The sequence below is a fragment of the Leucopleurus acutus genome, assembly GCF_964270905.1.
Source record: "Leucopleurus acutus genome assembly, chromosome: 9".
Lineage (NCBI taxonomy): Eukaryota > Metazoa > Chordata > Mammalia > Artiodactyla > Delphinidae > Leucopleurus > Leucopleurus acutus.
Window position 1 is genome coordinate 27,497,844 of NC_139144.1, and position 23,193 is coordinate 27,521,036.

A 23,193-nucleotide genomic window follows, 5' to 3' on the forward strand; every position below is an offset into this window, starting at 1 on the left:
AATGGAACAATTGTTGTGTGAACAGGTTTTGCTTATTTTGAACCTTTGTTTCAAACTGAATATGTGTAAACAGATTGCCTAATTTAGTGGTCGCTCTAGTTAATTAAGGCCATTGGATAATTTAACATAGTAAGTGAATTTAATATGTATGTATCACATCAGCCACCTGAAAGTTGTGTCAATACCCTGTCTTGGGGCTTCCCTGGTGGCGCAGTGGTTGAGAATCTGCCTGCTAATGCAGGGGACACGGGTTCGAGCCCTGGTCTGGGAGGATCCCACGTGCCGCGGAGGAACTAGGCCCGTAAGCCACAACTACTGAGCCTGCACGTCTGGAGCCTGTGCTCCGCCACAAGAGAGGCCGCGATAAGTGAGAGGCCCGCGCACAGCGATGAAGAGTGGCCCCCACTGGCCACAACTAGAGAAAGCCCTCGCACAGAAACAAAGACCCAACACAGCAAAAATAAATTAATTAATTAATACCCTGTCTTGAAAAACCTCACAGAGACCCACAGAGATACCCTATTTTAGATAGAAGGCAGTATTTATTTTTTTTCTTTTGCGGTACGCGGGCCTCTCACTGTTGTGGCCTCTCCCGTTGTGGAGCACAGGCTCCGGACGCGCAGGCTCAGCGGCCATGGCTCACGGGCCCAGCCGCTCCGCGGCATGTGGGATCTTCCCGCACCGGGGCACGAACCCGTGTCCCCTTCATCGGCAGGCGGACTCTCAACCACTGTGCCACCAGGGAAGACCTAGAAGGCAGTATTTTCTTTTCTGCTACTTCTCTGTCACAAAGACCATAAACCCACATGATGGAAGAGAAGAAAATCTTGATCTTGATCCTGCCTAAGCAGCTTATGCTGGTTCAGCCAAGTCTGCAGTAGAAGTCAGGTTAGAATGACCTCCTTGGGATCCACGTGTATCTTTTTAAAGCTTTCTATGATTTCGGGGAGACCAAAAAAGTAAATTATGAAGAACATCAGTTCAGTTGTCTCAAAGTGATCCAAAAGATAAAGTTTTCATAAGCATCAAGCCTGTAAGGTGATTCATTGCCAAGCCTACTAGGAGGCTTTTCTTTCTTAAGTTTAGCATTTATGAACAAGTCCCTTTAACACAAATTCTTATTTCAGATAGATTTAACACATACTAGAATGTATGTTTTGGGTCAAAGTACGAAATCTCTTTGTGTGTATGCATGTGCACATGCATGTGTGTTTTGGAAATTTTCAGTTTCCAAAAGAGTGATATTTCTAAAAATTGGAGAAGTGATAATACTGGCTGTGCGAAATGAATAGAAAGCAACAATGGATAGGAATCCAAAACAAAAACAAGGTATTTTAATAAAATTTGTGGTGTTCCGTTTGCCCTCAACTTTATTATCCTCTCATTGTCTCCCAGTTAACTGGGTAGTTTCTCCTAATAGAAACAGCTAGAGAAAGAAAAGGAGTCGAAACAGAGAAGGCAGAAAGAATAAAGAGGGTTTTACTATGACAGATAAGTAAACTAGTAAGATTAGAGATAAAGAGTCCTTGTGGGATTTTTTTTTTATTCAAACAGAAAGTCACAAAAATTATAATCATCGTCATCAGTTCACTCAGTCCCATGAAATTAATTTTTTGCATCTTGATCTTTTGTTAGCACTTTTATGAATTCATCAGTTTTCCATTAGAGTTCTGAAAATGCTTATTCAGTCAGTTCAGCAGTATAGTCAGTTACCAGAAACCTGTACTTGTCAGTCTTTTCCATGAATTCCTTGAAGATGAAACCCTTTTATAGGAACATTTTTGCGAAAGCATCAGAGTACACCCAGAACTGTCTGTAAATGACAAAAGACTTAAAAATAAAGATGGTTAAAGATTTGATGAAAGTTCATAATAATGCAATTGACAAGGAAATTTAGTTATTTCTGAGATATACATTTTAAAGTAATAACTAGAATTATGACTTATAACATTATACCAGAACATATAAGATTTTTAGAAATTTCATGTAATGTCTGAAACATTTATATTAACATATTTCCATACAAATAACCCAAAGAAAGTTTAGTATTAGTTGTTTTTAGTTTGTTTTTTTATACTGCAGGTTCTTATTAGTCATCAATTTTATACACATCAGTGTATATATGTCAATCCCAATCGCCCAATTCATCACACCACCAACCCCACCCCACTGACGTTTTCTCCCCTTGGGGGAATACGTTAGTTCTCTACATATGTATCTCAACTTCTGCCCTGCAAACCAGTTCATCTGTACCATTTTTCTAGGTTCCACATACATGCGTTAATATACGATATTTGTTTTTCTCTTTCTGACTTACTTCACTCTGTATGACAGTCTCTGGATCCATCCACGTCTCAACAAATGACTCAATTTCATTCCTTTTTATGGCTGAGTAATATTCCATTGTATATATGTACCACATCTTCTTTATCCATTCATCTGTCAATGGGCGTTTAGGTTGCTTCCATGACCTGCCTATTGTAAATAGTGCTGCAATGAACATTGGGGTGCATGTGTCTTTTTGAATTACGGTTTTCTCTGTATGCCCAGTAGTGGGATTGCTGGATCATATGGTAATTCTATTTTTACTTTTTAAGAAAACTCCATACTGTTCTCCATAGTGGCTGTATCAATTTACATTCCCACCAACAGGGCAAGAGGGTTCCCTTTTCTGCACACCCTCTCCAGCATTTGTTGTTTGTAGATTTTCTGATGATGCCCATTCTAACTGGTGTGAGGAGGTGATACCTCATTGTAGTTTTGATTTGCATTTCTCTAATAGTGATGTTGAGCAGCTTTTCATGTGATTCTTGGCCATCTGTATGTCTTCTTTGGAGAAATGTCTATTTAGGTCTTCTGCCCATTTTTGGATTGGGTTGTTTGTTTCTTTAATATTGAGCTGCATGAGCTGTTTATATATTTTGGAGATTAATCCTTTGTCCATTGATTCGTTTGTGAATATTTTCTCCCATTCTGAGGGTTGTCTTTTTGTCTTGGTTATGCTTTCCTTTGCTGTGCAAAAGCTTTGAAGTTTCATTAGGTCCCATTTGTTTATTTTTGGTTTTATTTCCATTACTCTAGGAGTTGGATCAAAACAGATCTTGCTGTGATTTATGTCAAAGAGCATTCTTCCTATGTTTTCCTCTAAGAGTTTTATAGTGTCCGGTCTTACATTTAGGTCTCGAATCCATTTTGAGTTTATTTTTGTGTATGGTGTTAGGGAGTGTTCTAATTTCATTCTTTTACATGTAGCTGTCCAGCTTTCCCAGTACCACTTATTGAAGAGACTGTCTTTTCTCCCTTGTATATCTTTGCCTCCTTTGTCATAGATTTGTTGACCATAGGTGCATGGGTTTATCTCTGGGCTTTCTATCTTGTTCCATTGATCTATGTTTCTGTTTTTGTGCCAGTACCATATTGTCTTGATTACTCTAGCTTTGTAGTATAGTCTGAGGTCACGGAGTCTGATTCCTCCAGCTCTGTTTTTTGCCTCAAGACTGCTTTGGCTATTCGGGGTCTTTTGTGTCTCCATACAAATTTTGAGATGATTTGTTCTAGTTCTGTAAAAAAATGCCATTGGTAATTTGACAGGGATTGCATTGAATCTGTAGATTGCTTTGGGTAGTATAATCATTTTCACAATATTGATTCTTCAAATCCAAGAACATGGTATATCTCTCCATCTGTTGGTATCACCTTTAATTTCCTTCATCAGTGTCTTATAGTTTTCTGCATACAGGTCTTTTGTCTCCCTAGGTAGGTTTATTCCTAGGTATTTTATTCTTTTTGTTGCAGTGGTAAATGGGAGTGTTTCCATAATTTCTTTTTCAGATTTTTCATCATTAGTGTGTAGAAATACAAGAGATTTCTGTGCATTATTAATTTTGTATCCTGCAAGTTTACCAAATTCATTGATTAGCTCTAGTAGTTTTCTGGTGGCATCTTTAGGATTCTCTATGTATAGTATCATGTCATCTGCAAACAGTGACAGTTTTACTTCTTCTTTTCCAATTTGTATTCCTTCTATTACTTTTTCTTCTCTGATTGCCATGGCTAGGACTTCCAAAACTATGTTGAATAACAGTGGTGAGAGTGAACATCCTTGTTTCATTCCTGATCTTAGAGGAAATACTTTCAGTTTTTCACCATTGAGAATGATGTTTGCTGTGGGTTTGTCATATATGGCCTTTATTATGTTGAGGTAGGTTCCATCTATGTCCACTTTCTGGAGAGTTTTAATCATAAATCGGTGTTGAATTTTGTCATAATATTTTTCTGCATCTATTGAGATGATCATATGGTTTTTATTCTTCAATTTGTTAATATGGTGTATTACACTGATTGATTTGCATATATTGAGGAATCCTTGCATCCCTGGGATAAATCCCACTTGTGGTGTATGATCCTTTTAATTTGTTGTTGGATGCTGTTTGCTGGTATTTTGTTGAGGATTTTTGCATCTGTATTTATCAGTGATATTAGTCTGTAATTTTATTTTTTTGTAGTATCTTTGTCTGGTTTTGGTATCAGGGTGATGGTGGCCTCATAGAATGAGTTTAGGAGTGTTCCTTCCTCTACAGTTTTTTGGAAGAGTTTGAGAAAGATGGGTGTTAGCTCTTCTCTAAATGTTTAATAGAATTCAATGTGAAGCCATCTGGTCCTGGACTTTTGTTTGTTGGAAGATTTTTAATCACAGTTTCAATTTCATTGCTTGTGATTGGTCTGTTCATATTTTCTGTTTCTTCTTGGTTCAGTCTTGGAAGGTTATACCTTTCTAAGAATTTGTCTATTTCTTCCAGGTTGTCCATTTTATTGGCACAAGGTTGCTTATAGTAGTCTCTTAGGATGCTTTGTATTTCTGTGATGTCTGTTGTAACTTCTCCTTTTTCATTTCTAATTTTATTGATTTGAGTCCTCTCCTTTTCTTGATGAGTCTGGCTAATGGTTTATCAAGTTTGTTTATCTTCTCAAAGAACCAGCTTTTAGTTTTATTTATCTTTGCTATTGTTTTCATTGTTTCTGTTTCATTTATTTCTGTTCTGATCTTTATGATTTCTTTCCTTCTGCTAACTTTGGGTTGTGTTTGTTCTTCTTTCTCTAGTTCCTTTAGGTGTAAGGTTAGATTGTTTAATTGAGATTTTTCTTGTTTCTTGAGGTCGGCTTGTATAGCTATAAACTTCCCTCTTAGAACTGCTTTTGCTCCATCCCATAGGTTTTGGATCATCGTGTTTTCATTGTCATTTGTCTCTAGGTATTTTTTGATTTCCTCTTTGATTTCTTCAGTGATTTCTTGGTTATTTAATAACATATTGTTTACTCTCCATGTGTTTGTCTTTGTGTTTTTTACGTTTTTTTCCCTGTATTTGATTTCTAATCTCATAGCGTTATGGTCAGAAAAGATGCTTGATATGATTTCAGTTTTCTTAAATTTACCAAGACTTGATTTGTGACTGAGGATGTGATCTATCCTGGAGAATGTTCCATGCTCACTTGAGAAGAAAGTGTAATCTGCTGTTTTTGGATGGAATGTCCTATAAATATCAATGAAATCTATGTGGTCTATTGTGTCATTTAAAACTTCTTTTTCCTTATTTATTTTCATTTTGGATGATCTGTCCCTTGGTGTAAGTGAGGTGTTAAAGTCCCCCACTATTATTGTGTTACTGTCGATTTTCTCTTTTATAGCTGTTAGCAGTTGCCTTATGTATTGAGGTGCTCCTATGTTGGGTACATATATATTTATAGTTGTTATATCTTCTTCTTGGATTGATCCCCTGATCATTATATAGTGTCCTTCCTTGTCTCTTGTAACATTCTTTATTTTAAAGTCTATTTTATCTGATATGAGTATAGCTACCTCAGCTTTCTTTTGATTTCCATTTGCATGGAATATCTTTTTCCATCCCCTCACTTTCAGTCTGTATGTGTCCTTAGGTCTGAAGTGGGTCTCTTGTAGACAGCATATATATGGATCTTGTTTTTTATCCATTCAGCAAGCCTGTGTCTTTTGGTTGAAGCATTTAATCCATTCACATTTAAGGTAATTATCGATATGTATGTTCCTATGGCCATTTTATTAATTGTTTTGTGTTTGTTTTTGTAGATCCTTTTCTTCTCTTGTGTTTCCCACTTAGAAAATTTCCCTTAGTGTTCTGAAGTTCTTTTCCTTAAACCAGTTCTTTTACAGCTGGTTTGGTGGTGCTGAGTTCTCTTAGCCTTTGCTTGTCTATAAAGCTTTTGACTTCTCCATAGAATCTGAATGAGATCCTTGCTGGGTAGAGTAATCTTGGTTGTAGGTTCTTCCCTTTTATCACTTTAAGTATATCATGCCACTCCCTTCTGGCTTGTAGAGTTTCTACTGAGAAATCAGCTTTTAACCTTATGGGAGTTCCCTTTTATGTTATTTGTCGTTTTTCCCTTGCTGCTTTCAATAATTTTTCTTTGTCTTTAATTTTTGCCAATTTGATTACTATGTGTCTCGGCGTGTTTCTCCTTGGGTTTATCCTGTATGGGACTCTGTGCGCTTCCTGGACTTGGGTGGCTATTTCCTTTTCCATGTTAGGGAATTTTTCGACTATAATCTCTTCAAATATTTTCTCTGGTCCTTTGTCTCTCTCTTCTCCTTCTGGGACCCCTATATTGCGAATGTTGGTGCGTTAAATGTTGTCCCAGAGGTCTCTTAGGCTGTCTTCATTTCTTTTCATTCTTTTTTCTTTATTCTGTTCTGCAGCAGTGAATTCCACCATTCTGTCTTCCAGGTCACTTATCCATTCTTCTCACTCAGTTATTCTGCTATTGATTCTTTTAGTGTATTTTTCATTTCAGTTATTGAATTGTTCATCTCTGTTTGTTCTTTAATTTTTCTAGGTCTTTGTTAAACATTTCTTGCATCTTCTCCATCTTTGCCTCCATTGTTTTTCCGAGGTTCTGGATCATCTTCACTATCATTCTGAATTTTTTTTCTGGAACGTTGCCTACCTCCACTTCATTTAGTTTTTCTGGGGTTTTATCTTGTTCCTTCATATGGTACATAGCCCTCTGTCTTTTCATCTTATCTATCTTTCTGTGAATGTGGTTTTTGTTCCACAGGCTGCAGGATTTTAGTTCTTCTTGCTTCTGCTGTCTGCCCTCTGGTGGACGAGACTATCTAAGAGGCTTGATGGGAGGGACTGGTGCTGGGTAGAGCTGGCTGTTGCTCTGGTGGGCAGAGCTCTGTAAACTTTAGTCCACTTGACTGTTGATGGGTGGGGCTGCGTTCCCTCCCTTTTGGTTATTTGGGCTTAGGCAACCCAACACTGGAGCCTACCTGGGCTCTTTGGTGGGGATAATGACAGACTCTGGGAGGGCTCACACCAAGGAGTACTTCCCAGAACTTCTGCTGTCAGTGTCCTTGTCCCCACAGTGAGCCACAGCCATCCCCCGCCTCTGCAGGAGACCCTCCAGCACTAGCAGGTAGGTCTGGTTCAGTCTTCCCTGGGGTCACTGCCCCTTACCCTGCGTCCCAATGCACACACTACTTTGTGTGTGCCCTCCAAGAGTGGAGTCTCTGTTTCCCCCAAGTCGTGTTGAAGTCCTACAATCAATTCCCACTAGGCTTCAGAGTCTGTTTCCTCCTCCCATTGCCGGACCCCCAGGTTGGGAAGCCTGACTTGGGGCTCAGAACCTTCACTACAGTGGGTGGACTTCTGTGGTATAAGTGTTCTCCAGTCTGTGAGTCACCCACCCAGCAGTTATTGGATTTGAGTTTACTGTGATTGCGCCCCTCTTACCGTCTCATTGTGGCTTCTCCTTTGTCTTTGGATGTGGGGTATCTTTTTTGGTGAGTTCCAGTGTCTTCCTGTCGATGATTGTCCAGCAGCTAGTTGTGATTCTGGTGTTCTCGCAAGAGGGAGTGAGAGCATATCCTTCTACTCCGCCATCTTGGTTCCTCTCTGATTCACAATTTTTAAAGGTTATACTCCTTTTATTGTTATTATAAAATATTTTCTATATTCTCCATGTTCTATAATATATCCTTGTAGCTTCTTTTATACCTACTGGTTTGTGCTTCTAAGTCCCTTACCCCTACATTTCCTCCCTCCCACCTTCCCTCTCCCCACTGCTAACCACTAGTTTGTTCTTTAGATCTGTGAGTCTGCTTCTTTTTTGTTATATTCACTAGTTTGTTGTATTTTTCAGTTTCCCATATAAGTGATATTATACAGTATTTGTCTTTTTCTATATCACTTATTTCACCTAGCATAATGCCCTCCAAGTCCATCTATATTGCTGCAAATGGCAAAATTCTATTCTTTTTTATGGCTGAGTAGTATTCCATTGTAAGTGTTAATTTCTTTATACCTTAGCCAGCACTGACTTTTTGCCTGTTATTTTTAAGTCTTGGTCAATCTAGAAGATAAAAGTTGTATTTTATTGTTTAGATTTTCACACATATGACAACTTGTTAAGCAACCTGTTAATTGATATGTTAGGGATAAACAAAATAATTTTGTAACTATTCCTATACCCAATCTTCCACACAAAGAAATAATTATTTGAAAGTTATTTTAAAGCATACCAACTCTGTATTTTTTCTTTGTAAGAGTGTATCTCTCACTTTATTGAGTTCTTTTACTTCTCTTTTATTAAAACTAAAAAATAAAACTTTAGTTACTATTAAAAATTTTATTTTAAAATTTTCTTACTCTTTCATTTCATGAATGTTATCAATAAAATAGAAGGTTGTAATTTACCTGCTCCTATTGAAAAACTCAAGTCACAGACAATAGGATTGTCTGCATCCTCCACAAACACTGTAAACATATAGGTACTGGTATTATTCCCATTATCTATGGCCTCAATTTCCAAAGAATAGGTTTTAGAATTATTTGGGTTGTCAAGATTCAAAGGCTGAAGAAGAGTGATTATGCCTGTAACTAATGAAAATAAATAAAGAAAAATTACCAAACTCAAATAATTAAGCATATATTAATTTATTCATATTGATGGTAATTTAATTCATTTAATAGTATACACTTTTAGTGAATAAGGAAAGTGATGTTTAGCAGCTCTACAATCATTGAAAATATTTGTTTAAAAATGCCCACTTGCTTTATACTTATCTTTAAAATATAATTTAATATTATAAATGGTTTCATCATATTTTCCTCCAAATCTCTAAATTGTAATTTATGGATTTACCAAGCATAGGTAGCATCTTGACTTTAAAAGTACCAGACCACAGTATTCGATTTTAATTACAATAATAGAGTTATTAGTGTTTTTGAGCCTGAAAAAACTAGCCAAACTATGTTAAAATCCTAATCATGTATTGTTTCTGCCATCCAACTTAACTAATTCTTCTTTTAACTAATGTTTATTGTAGTATAGTTGATTTACAATGTTGTATTAGTTTCAGGTGTACAACAAAGTGAATCTGTTATACATATACATATATCCACTCTTTTTTAGATTATTTTCCCATATAGTCCATTATAGAGTATTGAGTAGTGTTCCCTGTACTTATTAGTTATGTTTTATATATAGTAGTGTGTATATGTCAATCCCAGTCTCCCAATTTATCCCTCCCACCCTTACCCCCTGGTAATAATAAGTTTGTTTCTACATTTGTAACTCTATTTCTGTTTTGTAGATAAGTTCATTTGTACCCTTTTTTTAGATTCCACATATAAGAGATATATTTTATAGAAAGATGAAAAATGAGCTCAAGGGTCAAACTTAGGAAAATTTGTGAAGACAGAAATGACTGTTCATCCCTGGTGCTTCCAAGGGAGAATCTCGGTTGACTGGGAGAGTTGAAAGTTAGCAGCAGACATTTCATTTCTTACATATGTTTTTGCTGGTCTGCTATCTCATCATTGGCGTAAAGTAGCAGCTGGCTCTGCAGCTGCTCTATCCACCTCTGGATCCTCTTTCAACTTCTCTGGCTCCTAGAACAGGTGTATGTGCTCAGCCTTATAATGAAAGGCCCCAGCTTCTGCAGGATACCCTCACTATCAAGGTCAGCAGCAACAAGAACAGACATGGGTTTTAGTGCATTCTCATAGGGTCCACAGCCTGCTTATGTGTCTGGTCTACCCTTAATCTCTCCCACTTTATATTCATCTGACCTCTGGGCTTGTGGACCTCAAGCTCTGGCATTAGACACAGAGACAACAGCCTTACAGAGTCTGCTTAAGAAGCTCTCATAGTTGTGTTGCTGGTGTTTTTCTTTTTTTCTCTCTGGTTGAATGCTGGACAGTTAAATCAAGTACTGTGACAAGCCATAGGAAAACAATATTTCAGAGTAGTAATTCTGTACCCATAGGCAGGAATATATCCATAATCAAGTGTCCAAAATATAATTATTAAGGAAATGTTCCGATTTTCACAAATGAAATTAAGGAGTTAGATATGACTTATCTGTCCTATAGTTTACAAGGATTTCACAGAAGCATTGTACTGATTGCCTCTGAAAGCCAATAGCCAGTTATAAAAATAAGTTACTGTGACAGACGTTATTTCACAAGAAGTTCATTTTTACAAGTAGGAAAATAGCAACTGTCCAAATGCCACACATTTTTGGTGTTTCCTTCTCCATATTTAATCTAATTTTGAAAGGGTAGCTTTACTAGCCCAAAGTCTAAAGGAAATGCCGAGATTAGATAGTGAATGCTTAAATGAAGACAGCTAGAGCTATGTATTTAAAACTTACAAGGGTCTAAAGCAAACTTTTCCTGCTGTGATCTAAAGGTATAAGTGATGCCGCCATCTTCATCTCGATCTGTTGGTTTTACTCTTGCTATAATTTCTCCAACAGGTTTTTCTTCAGTTACATTAATAGAATTCAGACGAAAAGGTCTAAAGAAAAAAAAATGTTGATGAAAAAATGTTGCAAATGCAGATTTGTATGCACATACCTGCTCAGTTCTGATAACTTGCAAAGAATCTTTTGGATTTGTGATAATATTACCTTCATCTTGTCAAGAATTTAAGAGTTCCAAAAGTATTCAAATGTTGAGAAAATCCATTTCTGGCACAAAGTTATGTAACTTTTTTGCATAAGCATTAATTTTTAATCATTAGTCTCTGGCATCATGCGAGACATGAAAGATAGCATAACATCAAAGAGATGAAAACTGGAAAACAGATTGAAATAGTGCACCTCTATTATTCTAAATACCAAATGTATGGAATAGTTGGCAATTGAACATAAGGGATTAAATATATTCATTTTCATCTTATCTGGTATGATGAAATGCTGTCCAAAGTCATAACTTTGGACAAGTTTGGACAACCAAGTTATCAGGACATTTATTTTAAATTTATTGTTCATCTCTTTAAAGTATATTTCAAGTCCCTGATCAATTTCCAGAACATTTCTGAAACTTAAATTTCTTTCTTATTCAACCTTCCATTCAGGCATCAGACATTTATCCGTAACCTACAATATGTTATTCCAGTTTATATGCGTAAGAATAAGCTGGCTTCTGCTCTTTAGATCTCACTGCTAGAAGTGAACACAGATATAAATAACTGTAGTGCTGTGTGATAGATACCATAACTTTGCTACACATTTTAAAGGGAAGGACAGGCTAAATCTGGGCTTGGGAGAGAGGTTCAAGGAAGTTAAAGGAAAAGGAAGGTGAGTGGGTGAGGCCATTCCTCTGAGCAACCTTCTTGGCCACCACAATCTAATGTGGTTTCTCCTTTACAGTGTGGTTTCTCCTTTATACCATAATATAATATAACTCACAGTATTTACATTCTGGACCACTTTGAATCATTTCCTTTTCTGTTTCATTAATTGTAATTTAACACACTATGTCTCTTAAGAAGTGAAAACAATATTTGGGGGCCATACCAATATTTTAGTTATTTTGGTATTGCTTATATTATCTAGCATTGAATTCTACTAAATAAGTAAAGGCAATAAGTTTATGCTTATAGTAGGCATGCAGGTGACAAAAAATTATTTTAAGAAGTTGGCAGCACCTCTACCACAAATGTAGTAGGACAGGTAGAGTAACTATCCCCAGAAATAGGAGAAAAACTAAGCTCCGTATTTGCTTCTCTTGTTCAGATAATATAAAAATGAATTTGGGGATTCAAACAATGTTACTCTCCTTAGTTATCTGTCAAGATATAACTTAGGGGTGGAAGGAAAATAATTTGAATACTACAATCTTTCTTTTTCTCTTCATCAATCTAAGTAGTATTTAATTTTTCTTAGATTGTAGTAATGTATTTGATTACTACATTTTGAAGTATAGAAAAACATCTAACAGACATTCGTAATCTGAAAATGTTTTTGAATGCTACAATTATATCTCAGAGTATGGAAGTAAAGTAATTTAAATTAAACACCTTAAACTACATTTTAAGGTCTACTTTTCCCATTGTTTAAAATTAATATATTTATTTAAAAGCAACACAACTTTACAAAACCTTTGGGGAAGAAAACAAAAAGACACACAAAAATCTTTTTACCATATCATATTATGATATTGGTCACTTCTATATTTGTTTACCAATATTTTCTGACATATATTTTACTTTCTATCAGTATATGTATCACTTATGTATATAGTAATATATTTTAATATAACAATAAAATATTTTTATGTAGCTATATAATCTTTATTATTATTATTTACAGTATGTGTGAAAAGTTCAGTTAGCCATTCTCTATGGTTACACTTTAAATATGTTTACTCAGATTGAGGCTTCTCATCATTTATGTTTCTAATCATGATAATTAGTGTCCCTTGACGGAATAGACCCGTTGTATCTGTTGCTCTCAGTGTAAGCTGGAAAACCTGGAAAAGAGTTTTTTTAAAAAACTTTACAATATACTATTTAGTAATACATGTTTATCTTTATAATATGTCTCCTGTTAGGTTTTTTTGTTGTTGTAGTGTTCTCCAATTAAATATAATGTTTTAATTGTCTTCTAGGCAACTAAAGAAATATAAGTGCTTTCTTAGTTAACTAGATTAGTTGTATATTTCAAAATAGCTTCATGTCATTTGCCATTAAGTCTCAAAGGTCTGTGTAGCTTGGCTGCATGCCTAAATATAGACTAAATTGAACAAAAAAAATGAATGAATTACAGATTCAATTATTAACTGAAAGTACAATGCACTGAAACCATTCACAAAGCAGACTGTTTAATGCTAACCCCTGGAAACAGGACCATGAATTACTCTTTGCGATCAGAACAGGAGGTAATTTCTGAAAAGAGTTTAGAATGTCATCTGATCTCAAATATTTTCCCCATCATCCTGTCACACATCTCACCCTTTAAATATTATTTATTCAGACATATCAGTAAGTGTTCTTCTGAAAAGAAAAAAACACCCTGAGACAGTAAGGTATCCACTAAAACGTTTTTAAGCAGACGTTAAGAAAGCCCTTACAATGTACAAGAACCTGTGCTGAGTGAGGGGCTGACAATGAGCGTATTTAAATTTCTTTTATAAAATGTCATAAAATTTATAGGTTAGCTATGTAGTAGAAGGATGAAGTAAGTAAGTCTTAAAGGACTTACCAAGTTTGGTTGAATGTGTGAGTCAAGGTAAGCAAGGGAAGTGAGGCAGGGAATGGGCACAAGTATGGAGCTGAACTGCTTAAATACGTAGGTAGCTGATAGGCACAATCTCCATTTTTCCCACCTAATTTTAATTTTAAGCTCATATTGACCTCACATTGTAGTCCTAACACTCAAATTGCTTAAAAGATATGTATCATTGGCTTCTTCCCCATTCTGTGACATTTAACATTTCCAGATTGAAATTGAAATAGAAGTCATTGGCTTTCTTCTACCCTTTAAGTTCTTTTAGGCTAGAAGGCTGAGATCATCTTTAGTTATACTCTTTCTCCTAAATATCTATTCAGCAGCACATCCTCTATTTTTTCTATAAATTCTTGCATTTGCTCTCTAATGACTATTTTCTCAACCACCTTATTGAAATAATACATGTGGAGGATTTCTGAAAGTGGAAATGTTTTACCAATGCCAGTAATAATAATAATTTATCCCTTTATTTCTTAAATTTCACACTCCATTTCTGTGTGTACAGGTTATCTCAATAGCCCTCTAGTTGTTTTCTTTCCAATCATTGTTCCTACTAACATGTCATTCTCTACTGAGAAAAATCTTCCCAACAATGCTTGCCTTCTTTCTTTCATGGAAATATCAGAAATTGTTCTTTTTCCCTGCCTCATTAGTTTCAAATTCATCTGAAAGGCTTATACCCCATCTTACCTTGGCTACCTATGTGTTTTGTCATTCTAAGTAGGGCAGAGTATAAATTGTTTCAATACCACAACTTGACTGTTTTAAATTTCTTCCCATGTGATGTTCAGAAATTTTTTAAATTTAATGATTTAGTTTTCCCTAATTAGAAAGCTACTTAAAAGTCTTTTTTTTTTCTGAAACTTCTTTAGATAGATCTAAAAAGTTAAGACATGATCTCTATGTTTTGATATCCACCAAGACTGGTTCTAGATATTTGGTTAACTGCACTAATCCTCATTAATGAATCACAAAATATTACTCTTCCTTTAAAATAATAATCTGTTTAATCTTTCAGGCAGAGTTCAGTTATGAAAGATTCTTGTCATTCTTTGCAGAATAATAAATAAATATATTAACTACATGATATCCAGCCTCAAAGCCCAAGGGATCATTGCCTCTCACACTAACAATGCCACTTACAGAATCCACTCCAAAAGAGTTGGCTCCTTTCTTTGGTCCAGATAACTGTGTCTCAATGGAGTACTAGAAAAATAAAGCATACATTAATCGCACTAAAATAAATGAAAATGTATTTGGAAGATCATTCAGATACAATAATGGAGCAAATATATAGAAAGTTCTTTATTTTTACATTGATTAATTTCTCTCTTTCTTTATTATCTAAGCCTGTATTAAAACCATTGAAATATACTGATGTAGAATACAGGAAAAGTAAGAGTTGTTTAGCTTATTAACACAACCAAAAGATTTGCTATATTTTTACAGAGCTGCATAACACTATACACATTCCTTTAAGAGAATTTTTTTTAAAAATTAGATTTGGTTCTGCAAATTAATACATCTCTGAAAGAATGTACAAAATAAACTCACTGTCACTGAGTTTTTAGAAACAAAATAAGAATTATAATGATATAAACCAATTGCAAATATTAATACAGTTGAATACAGTTTATAATTTATCTTACTTCTTGATTGCACTTTTTATTTATTTTCCACCATGTTTGAGAAGAGGTGAGAGTAGATAAATCATTCTCAAAAGTATCTGAAAAAAATGTAGTTTGAAATGAGGTAAAATTTGATTAAAGTTCAATTATAACTGCATATTTTTTTAATTTGATAAGGATCAAGCCTTTAGCAATGTAACTATTTCCCAAAACACTAAATTTTAAAACACACCTGCTGCGCTTTTTTCCTGCAAATGACAGAACTGGTAATAACTATTTTCAGCTGGACCATAGGTTTTTTTTTTTTTTTTTACCATAGGTTATTTTTTAACCTATTGGAAAGACATCATCTATTAGGAAAAGTCTCATATTTATTAACAATTTCATACAAATTGCATACTGGCTGGTCTACAACAAAGTATTTTTGAGCAGGGATTTTGAGTACCTTGACTGACAACAGCCCATATATCACTGGAGGTTAACTGGAAATCAAGGGCGAGAGGGATTAAGTGACTTCCCCAGGATTACTCCGCTAGTTAGTGGTAAATTCCTAACTTGACCCAAGTTACCTGAAGCGCCATTACTTCACCCCCATACAGTGCTCCTTACTTCATACTGTGAATTACCAAATTAGAAGTAAACTCTTTCAATACATGTTTAAAAAGAACAGCTGCAGAGAAAGCATGCTGACTTTTGTAGTCCAATGTACTGCTAAATTCTCCATTTAGAGCTTTATGGGTTCTTTTTATTTTGCCAAATCTCTAAGAGACTTTACAATCATGAATCAATTATGAGAAAAGCAAGTCTCTTATAGTTAGATATCTAGTAATTAGGATACTGAAACATCAAAAAAATATAATCACATTCACATGTGACATTGAAATAGCTAGCCAAGTGGAACAGTTCTGAATAGAATCCAAAAGACAAAGCCCCAGTTTCAGCTCAGCATTGATGTCTTTCTTGCAGTTGCCCACCTCCATTAGAAGTTGTATAATTTTCTTATACTCATTAAGAAAATTTCTTATAAAAATGCTATTTCCAACATTAACACGAATATCGCATTAGAGTGGTTGTCAGCTTCATTATGCTTTCTTTAATTATCAAATTAAATATATTAACCACTCTTGAAAAATATCTCCAAAGCATAGCACTGTACTCAGAAAAATCTTCCCAACAATGCTTTCCTTATTTTTCTTATGGAAATATCAGAAATTGTTCTTCTTTCCTACCGGATTAGTTTCAAATTCATCTGTAAGACTTATATCCCATGTTACCTTGGCTACGTATGTGTTTGCCATTCTAGTGCATGCCAAAGCGATATATGTGTCTCACACAATGATCACCACCTACCATCAGTACATTACCATTTAAAGAGCCCTCATCTGTGGCTGTCACTCTATAAATTGACTGATATAATGGATAGTCCTCATCAATTTCTAAGGTAGCTGTGAAGTAAAAATCAACATGTATCAAAAATTAACATATGATGCTTTCATTAGTTCTTTATATAATAAAAACAGAACAAAACTAATTGTAGATTGGATGGTAGGCCTGGGATAATATTTTAAGATAGCGATCTATTTTTGTATTTTTCCCTTTGGCTTCCTGCCATCTTTCCTGCTCCTACAGAGTGCTTTTCCTTACTTCCTAGCACTGTCTATGGCAACTATAGCCTAAACAAAAAGAGCATGACATATATGCTGACAGATTGCCCCAGGAGAAGCCAGCCAAGTAACCTCAAAATAGATTCCTGTACTCCAGTTTCTAGACCTGATGGGGCTATGCGTGGAGGAACTCTTTCTTACAGACACACATTTGTGGACATCTGTGATTGACCTCCATCTTTCACACACCTTCTAAAATCTCCCCATACCCTTGACCATGGGTAAAAAAAAACGCAAACTACAATGCAACATGGATGGAGTGACCTAAGGAAAGACTCAGGTTAATTGTTTTATTTGTTCTCTGATGTTTTCTGTGCCTTGTGTGTGTGTGTGTGTGTGTGTGTGTGTGTGTGTGTGTGTGTGTGTGTTTATTACAATCCATAGGTATGAGTTTGAAATAGAGTAACACAAGCTGTGTAATCAGGCACTTTAAAATCTTCTATTTCTTACACACATACATTTATGGACCAAATTTATACATCTTAATAAATTTAAATTTTAACAGATTACCCAACTAAATTTAATTGATCTTTGTTTTTCTAATGTAATTACATTTAAAGTGAGTGACCAGGAAATGTCAATGTAGGTGAAGATAGTAAGATAATAAAATAATGGTGGCTGCCTTAAAGCATATCTCCCAATATTTTCTCCAAAAGCAATACAGAAAGCAGGCAGAAATAAAATTACACAAAATCCTGCCCTCAGCATAACTTGAAGATAGAACATGACCAAACTTCATAATAACTTTAAGTAAATTTTTTAAAAAACAAAAGAAACAAATTTAACAAATCCTGGCAAATAATATCTCAAGTTTTCATCCCACCATGAGGCTTCATGTCTAGCAAAGGATGAAGCAGAAAAGTTTTTGGTAAGAGTAAAAGATAAAGCAAACTACAGGCCTAAGGCTGATGTAAAATAGCTGTCAGAAAGAGTAAGTCAAAATGTAAAAGAAAAACCCTAAAAATTCTATTATGTTGAAAGTACCATGCTTAGTACTGTAGGGAAATACATAATAAAAAAAAGCAAGTTCCAAATCCCCAATTTTTTTTTCTTAAGGGCAAGTAAATAATAAAAACAAAACTGATTTTAAGATATAATAAATACTTTTAAACTGAACAATGAATGAAGTAAAATGTGTGCTAGAGATATACTGGCATCTATATACTTGTCTTTGACTCAAATACTGGCATCTATATACTTGTCTTTGACTCAATCAGAAAACTGAACTTAAAAGGTTTTTAAAATTCTTCAACATTTAGACAAAAGTCAGATTCTGTGATACTTCATATGTATAAACCTGAACTATTAATTGCAAAGAAAATTAATAGAGGAAAAAGTGTATTTGTCCCTCAATGCTGTTAAGCAAGTCCTGTTCTATTTATTCTTCACCTTTCTACAAAAATTATTTCAAACTTCGGCTTTTTGCCCCAAACCTGTTACTCCTTCCCATCTGTCTTACTTCCCATAGAAGATCTCTCTTCTTATAACACAGAGTAAGGAGAAACCACTAGACTAGTAATAGCTCACTTTTTCTTTTAAGATCTATAGTTCCGCTTACATCTGCACCATTTTCCCTCCCTTTATAGTCAAAGGAGCAAACTGCTTGTTATTAATGATAATCCATGTCCACTGGGAGGTGTTTCCCCTTCTACTTTCTCTGGAACTTAACTCTATCTCCCACTTTCAAATACTCCCTCACTACTGTCTACTTTGTATTACCATTTGAACATGCTCAAATCTCATCCATTAAAACAATCTCCCTAACCCTAAGCTCACTTTAGCTATGGCCCTGTCTCTCTACTAGAGTTTTGTATATTTCTTCACCTCCCACTCAGTCTTTAGTCTACTCTACTAGAGGTTCTTCCCCCCTACAAACACTAAATTTTTTTCCAAAAAGTCATCAAAAGCCTCCATGCTGACAGACCCAATTAATACTCACTGTCGATCTTATTTGATTTATCTTTGATGTTTACACAGTTGAGGCTTGCTTTTTCTCTTGCAGAAAAATATCATTGCAAATCAATAGGCCCTGCTCTAAAATTTTCAGTACCTTTGGAAAAACTGCCTGGGAAACTCAAACTTGGCATGGTTCCTGAAGAGCCATTAAGTTCTCATATCAGACAAAATACTTGTTACAGCTTTTCAAATATTAACCAACAACTTCTAAATAACCTGCAGTCTCCTTTAGCTACCTCCCTAGTCTGTAATCCTTGAGTGCACACCTTTCACCACCTCACATCCTGGACAGAGCCAGCACTGGGAATGGAAAACAGAAAGGACTCAAGGGCCCTCAGTGTGACACAGAAGAGGGCTGAGAGCCCAGGAGAGCTTGGGAGAGATTATCTAGAGTCTTACCCATTGATCAAGAGAGAAAGGAAGAAAAAAACTATGAAGGGATTCAGGTTACTTATTCACATCCATAGCCAATATCATTATTGAACATGTGTATTTTTTATTAATTAATTTTTATTGGAGTATAGTTAATTTACAATGTTATGTTAGTTTCTGCTGTACAGCAAAGTGAATCAGTTATACATATACATGTATCCACTCTTTTTTAGATTCTTTTCCCATATAAGTCATTACAGAGTATTGAGTAGAGTGCTATACAGTAGGTTCTTATTAGTTATCTGTTTTATATATAGTAGTGTGTATATGTCAATCCCAATCTCCCAACTTATCCCTCCTCCACCCTTTCCCCCTTGGCAACTGTAAGTTTGTTTTCTACATCTGTGACTCTCTGTTTTGTAAATAGGTTCATTTATACCATTTCTTTTAATATTCCACATATAAGTGATATCATATGATTTTTGTCTTTCTCTGTCTAGCTTACTTCACTCAGTATGACAATCTCTATGTCCATCCATGTCACTGCAAATGGCATTATTTCGTTCTTTTTTTTTTTTTTTTTTTTTTTTTGCGGTACACGGGCCTCCCACTGTTGTGGCCTCTCCCATTGCGGAGCACAGGCTCCAGACACGCAGGCTCAGCGGCCATGGCTCACAGGCTCAGCCGCTCCGCGGCATGTGGTATCATCCCGGACTGGGGCACGAACCCGTGTCCCCTGCATCAGCAGGCGGACTGTCAACCACTGCGCCACCAGGGAAGCCCTATTTCATTCTTTTTTATGGCTGAGTAATATTCCATTGTATGTGTGTACCACAATTTCTTTATCCATTCCTCTGTTGATGGACACATCCTGGAGAATGTCCCATGTGCATGTGAAAAGAATGTGTATTCTTCTGCTTTTGGATAGAATGTTCTGTATGTATCTATTAAATTTATCTTCACAAATGTGTCATTTAAGGCCAGTGTTTCCTTATTGATTTTCTGTCTGGTAGATCTGTCCATTGATATAAGTGGGGTGTTAAATCAAGGGATGACAGTGTGTTTTCAAAATACTATATTTTAATTGGAATTATAAAGAAAATTTCTGTCAGGCACACAACCAAATAAACTGGGACCTTCAATTCACTACTTGTTTTTCAGAGATTAGAGCTACTAGTCTGAAAGAAAAGTCAAAGCTTCAAGGCATTTTGAATTTGTTAAGTATGAAAATAAATTGAAAATGTAAATATAGACATATAAATTTTTGAGATGAGCAAATTAGATTGATTAATTCTGCCTGGGCTTTGATCCCATCTCTCTTTTACACTCTCTTTCATGTATCTTCAATCACCAAGTTAATGAATTATCCCCACTTTTTTGTAAAATTACTCAGGTGTCTCCCTTTAAAACCAAATGCACCAGACAAAGCTTTCAATCCAAAATAGTTCTCCCACTGCCTTCTCTCCAGTTTCATATGCAGACTTCTAAAACATGGTTTTTATTTTCACAATCTCCTAATTCTGCTCTGTTCTGGCTTCCTCCCCTTATAATACCAATAAAACAGTTCTCAGTAGGTTCATTAGGTTTCATTATCCCCATATCACTAACTAAATGGACATTTTAACATCATCTTACTTGATTGTGGAATTCAAGTCTACTAACCACTAGCACTCTCTTTCAACACTCTCTCCCTTTGCCATTCAGGGTACAACTTTCTCTTTTTTCTACCACCACTTGAGCTGCTCCTTGCTGTCCTTGGCAGGCTGAGCTTCTTCCCTACATAATTAAGTGTAGGAGTTCCTCAGGGTTTGGCCCTATGCTCTCCTTTCTTCTAATTCTCTATTCTCTAGCTGAGTAATCTCATCCAAGTTCGCGTTTTCAATTACAAAACATGTACAGACCTAGGCAAGACCTGTGAGTTCCACTGCTTATTTAAATCTCTCCTTTGATATAACAAAAGCATATGAAGCATGAAATGTTCAAAAGTGAACTCATAATTTTTCCCTGCAAATTTGGCCTATTTCTAGATTTTCCTATCCTAACTGAGAATCTCCAAACCAGTTATGCAAATCATAAACCTCAGAGTTCTCCTCTTCCTTTATAGTTAATTCAATACCAGATTCATTTACCATTTAAATATCTCAAGAATGTCTTTTTATTTTTATCTCTGTCACCTTCCTTGGCCAAACTATACCATTTCTAGTCTGAAATAACTTGATAACTGGCCTTCCTCTCTCTACTCCATGGGTGTTCAAACTACTGCCCACGAGTCAAATCTACACTGCTGCCTGTTTTTATATGGTCTTCCGATCAAAGAATGGTTTTTGCACGTTTAAATGGTTTTAAAAAATCAAAAGAAACAGTAATATTTTGTGACACATGAAATTTAAATTTCAGTGTTTATCAAGTATTAACAGAACACTTACACACCCACTTGTTTCTGCATCGTCTATTGCTGCATTCTGATAACAGAGATAGAGACCATAGATGATGCTCTCATCACTTCACGTAGTATAAATTGCAGTAATCCAGTCACAATAGCATTCCAAGCACCATGTTATTTTTTGTTACCATGCCTACCCATCATGGCCAAGTAAGAAAAGAAAAGAAATGTGGACTTTGAATGCCACACTTTTAAGGTATGATGGAGTGTGGATTTTTTTAAGGCACGACAGATGTTGCAAAGCATCATGCATATTATACAGAAGCATTATAGCTGATAAAGGAATATGCTGTATAAAAGACTAAGCATTCATCACTATATTCCGATTTGACAGGAGAACAATGTCAGAAAAAATGGTAAATGTATAACAAAATACCCCATGATGACAGATTTTATTCACAAAAATAAATCAGAATGAAGCTGCAACCAAAATAAGATTCTGAGTGGTTCATTTGTTATCCAAGCAAGGAAAACCACTCACTGATGTTGAGTTATTTAGCCCCTCCAACCATTAAAAGGAAATTCTATCCTCCCAAAAAGGAATGTCCATTCTTCTCACTAGTATACTTGTATTAAAAATTATAACCAATTTTTAGTATTATTATATTTTAAAAATTTATTTCTCAATAAAATATAGAAATTTGCTTCCTCCATTGTTATATGAGTACTACATAAGTAATATTTTTGATCTTGCCTTTTGGACTTCAAAACCCAACATATTTACTCTGACCCTTCACAGCATCTGTTGACACCTCTTCTACCTTTGTCCCCTTCAAATATTTCTCTCCACTCAACCAGATGTATCTGTTTAAAACACCTACTTGCTTATAATATTTCAAAGGATTCCCACTGCCCTTAGGGCAAAGATCAGCACTCTTAAAATACCTGTATTACTTTTCAATATTCATTTTGTGTCATATTGCTTAGTGATCTCTCCATTTCAGTCACTAGATTTTCAATTCTTCTTACCTTGTTGTATATTGTCTCAAGGCATTTGTACATACAATTCCTTTGACATGAAGATACTCTTCCCTCTCTTGTTTATTTACTTATATCAGAGTTTGGATCTAAAGTAAATTGTCAGCTCTTTAGAGAAAGCTTCCCTATGTCTAACTTGGTCAGCCCTTATACACAAACACACACACACATTATTTGCTTTTGTAATAGGAAAATACCCTTTGAACCTTAAGGGTTTTAAAAATAAATTATTCTTTGAGGCATTTTCACAAATAAGGGTTCAAATTTAAGTATTACATTGTCAAGCCCTTTTATTTATTTATTTTTTTCTCTCCTGCCTCATTTTTCTTGTAGTAAGTCTTTTTAAGAATCTCTGTTGCTGTTTTTTGGGGTTTTTTTTTTTTTTTTGCTGTATGCGGGCCTCTCACTGTTGTGGCCTCTCCCGTTCCGGAGCACAGGCTCCGGACGCGCAGGCTCAGTGGCCATGGCTCACGGGCCTAGCCACTCCGCGGCATGTGGGATCTTCCCGGACTGGGGCACGAACCCGTGTCCCCTGCATCAGCAGGCAGGCTGTCAACAACTGCGCCACCAGGGAAGCCCCTCTGTTGCTGTTTTTAA

At 35.5% G+C, this 23,193-nt stretch overlaps 1 protein-coding gene across 1 annotated transcript in view; it reads right to left on the minus strand.

Annotated features, from left to right (window-relative positions):
• Positions 1–23,193, minus strand: part of LOC309966250 (cadherin-related family member 3-like) — a gene marked incomplete at both ends in the record, with an annotated part of 103,953 nt that overhangs the window by 73,481 nt on the left and 7,279 nt on the right. The window contains 5 exon segments of the mRNA XM_082846225.1: positions 8,733–8,915; positions 10,694–10,839; positions 12,694–12,797; positions 14,639–14,761; positions 16,534–16,628. Coding sequence (XP_082702351.1) covers positions 8,733–8,915; positions 10,694–10,839; positions 12,694–12,797; positions 14,639–14,761; positions 16,534–16,628 — 651 coding nt within the window.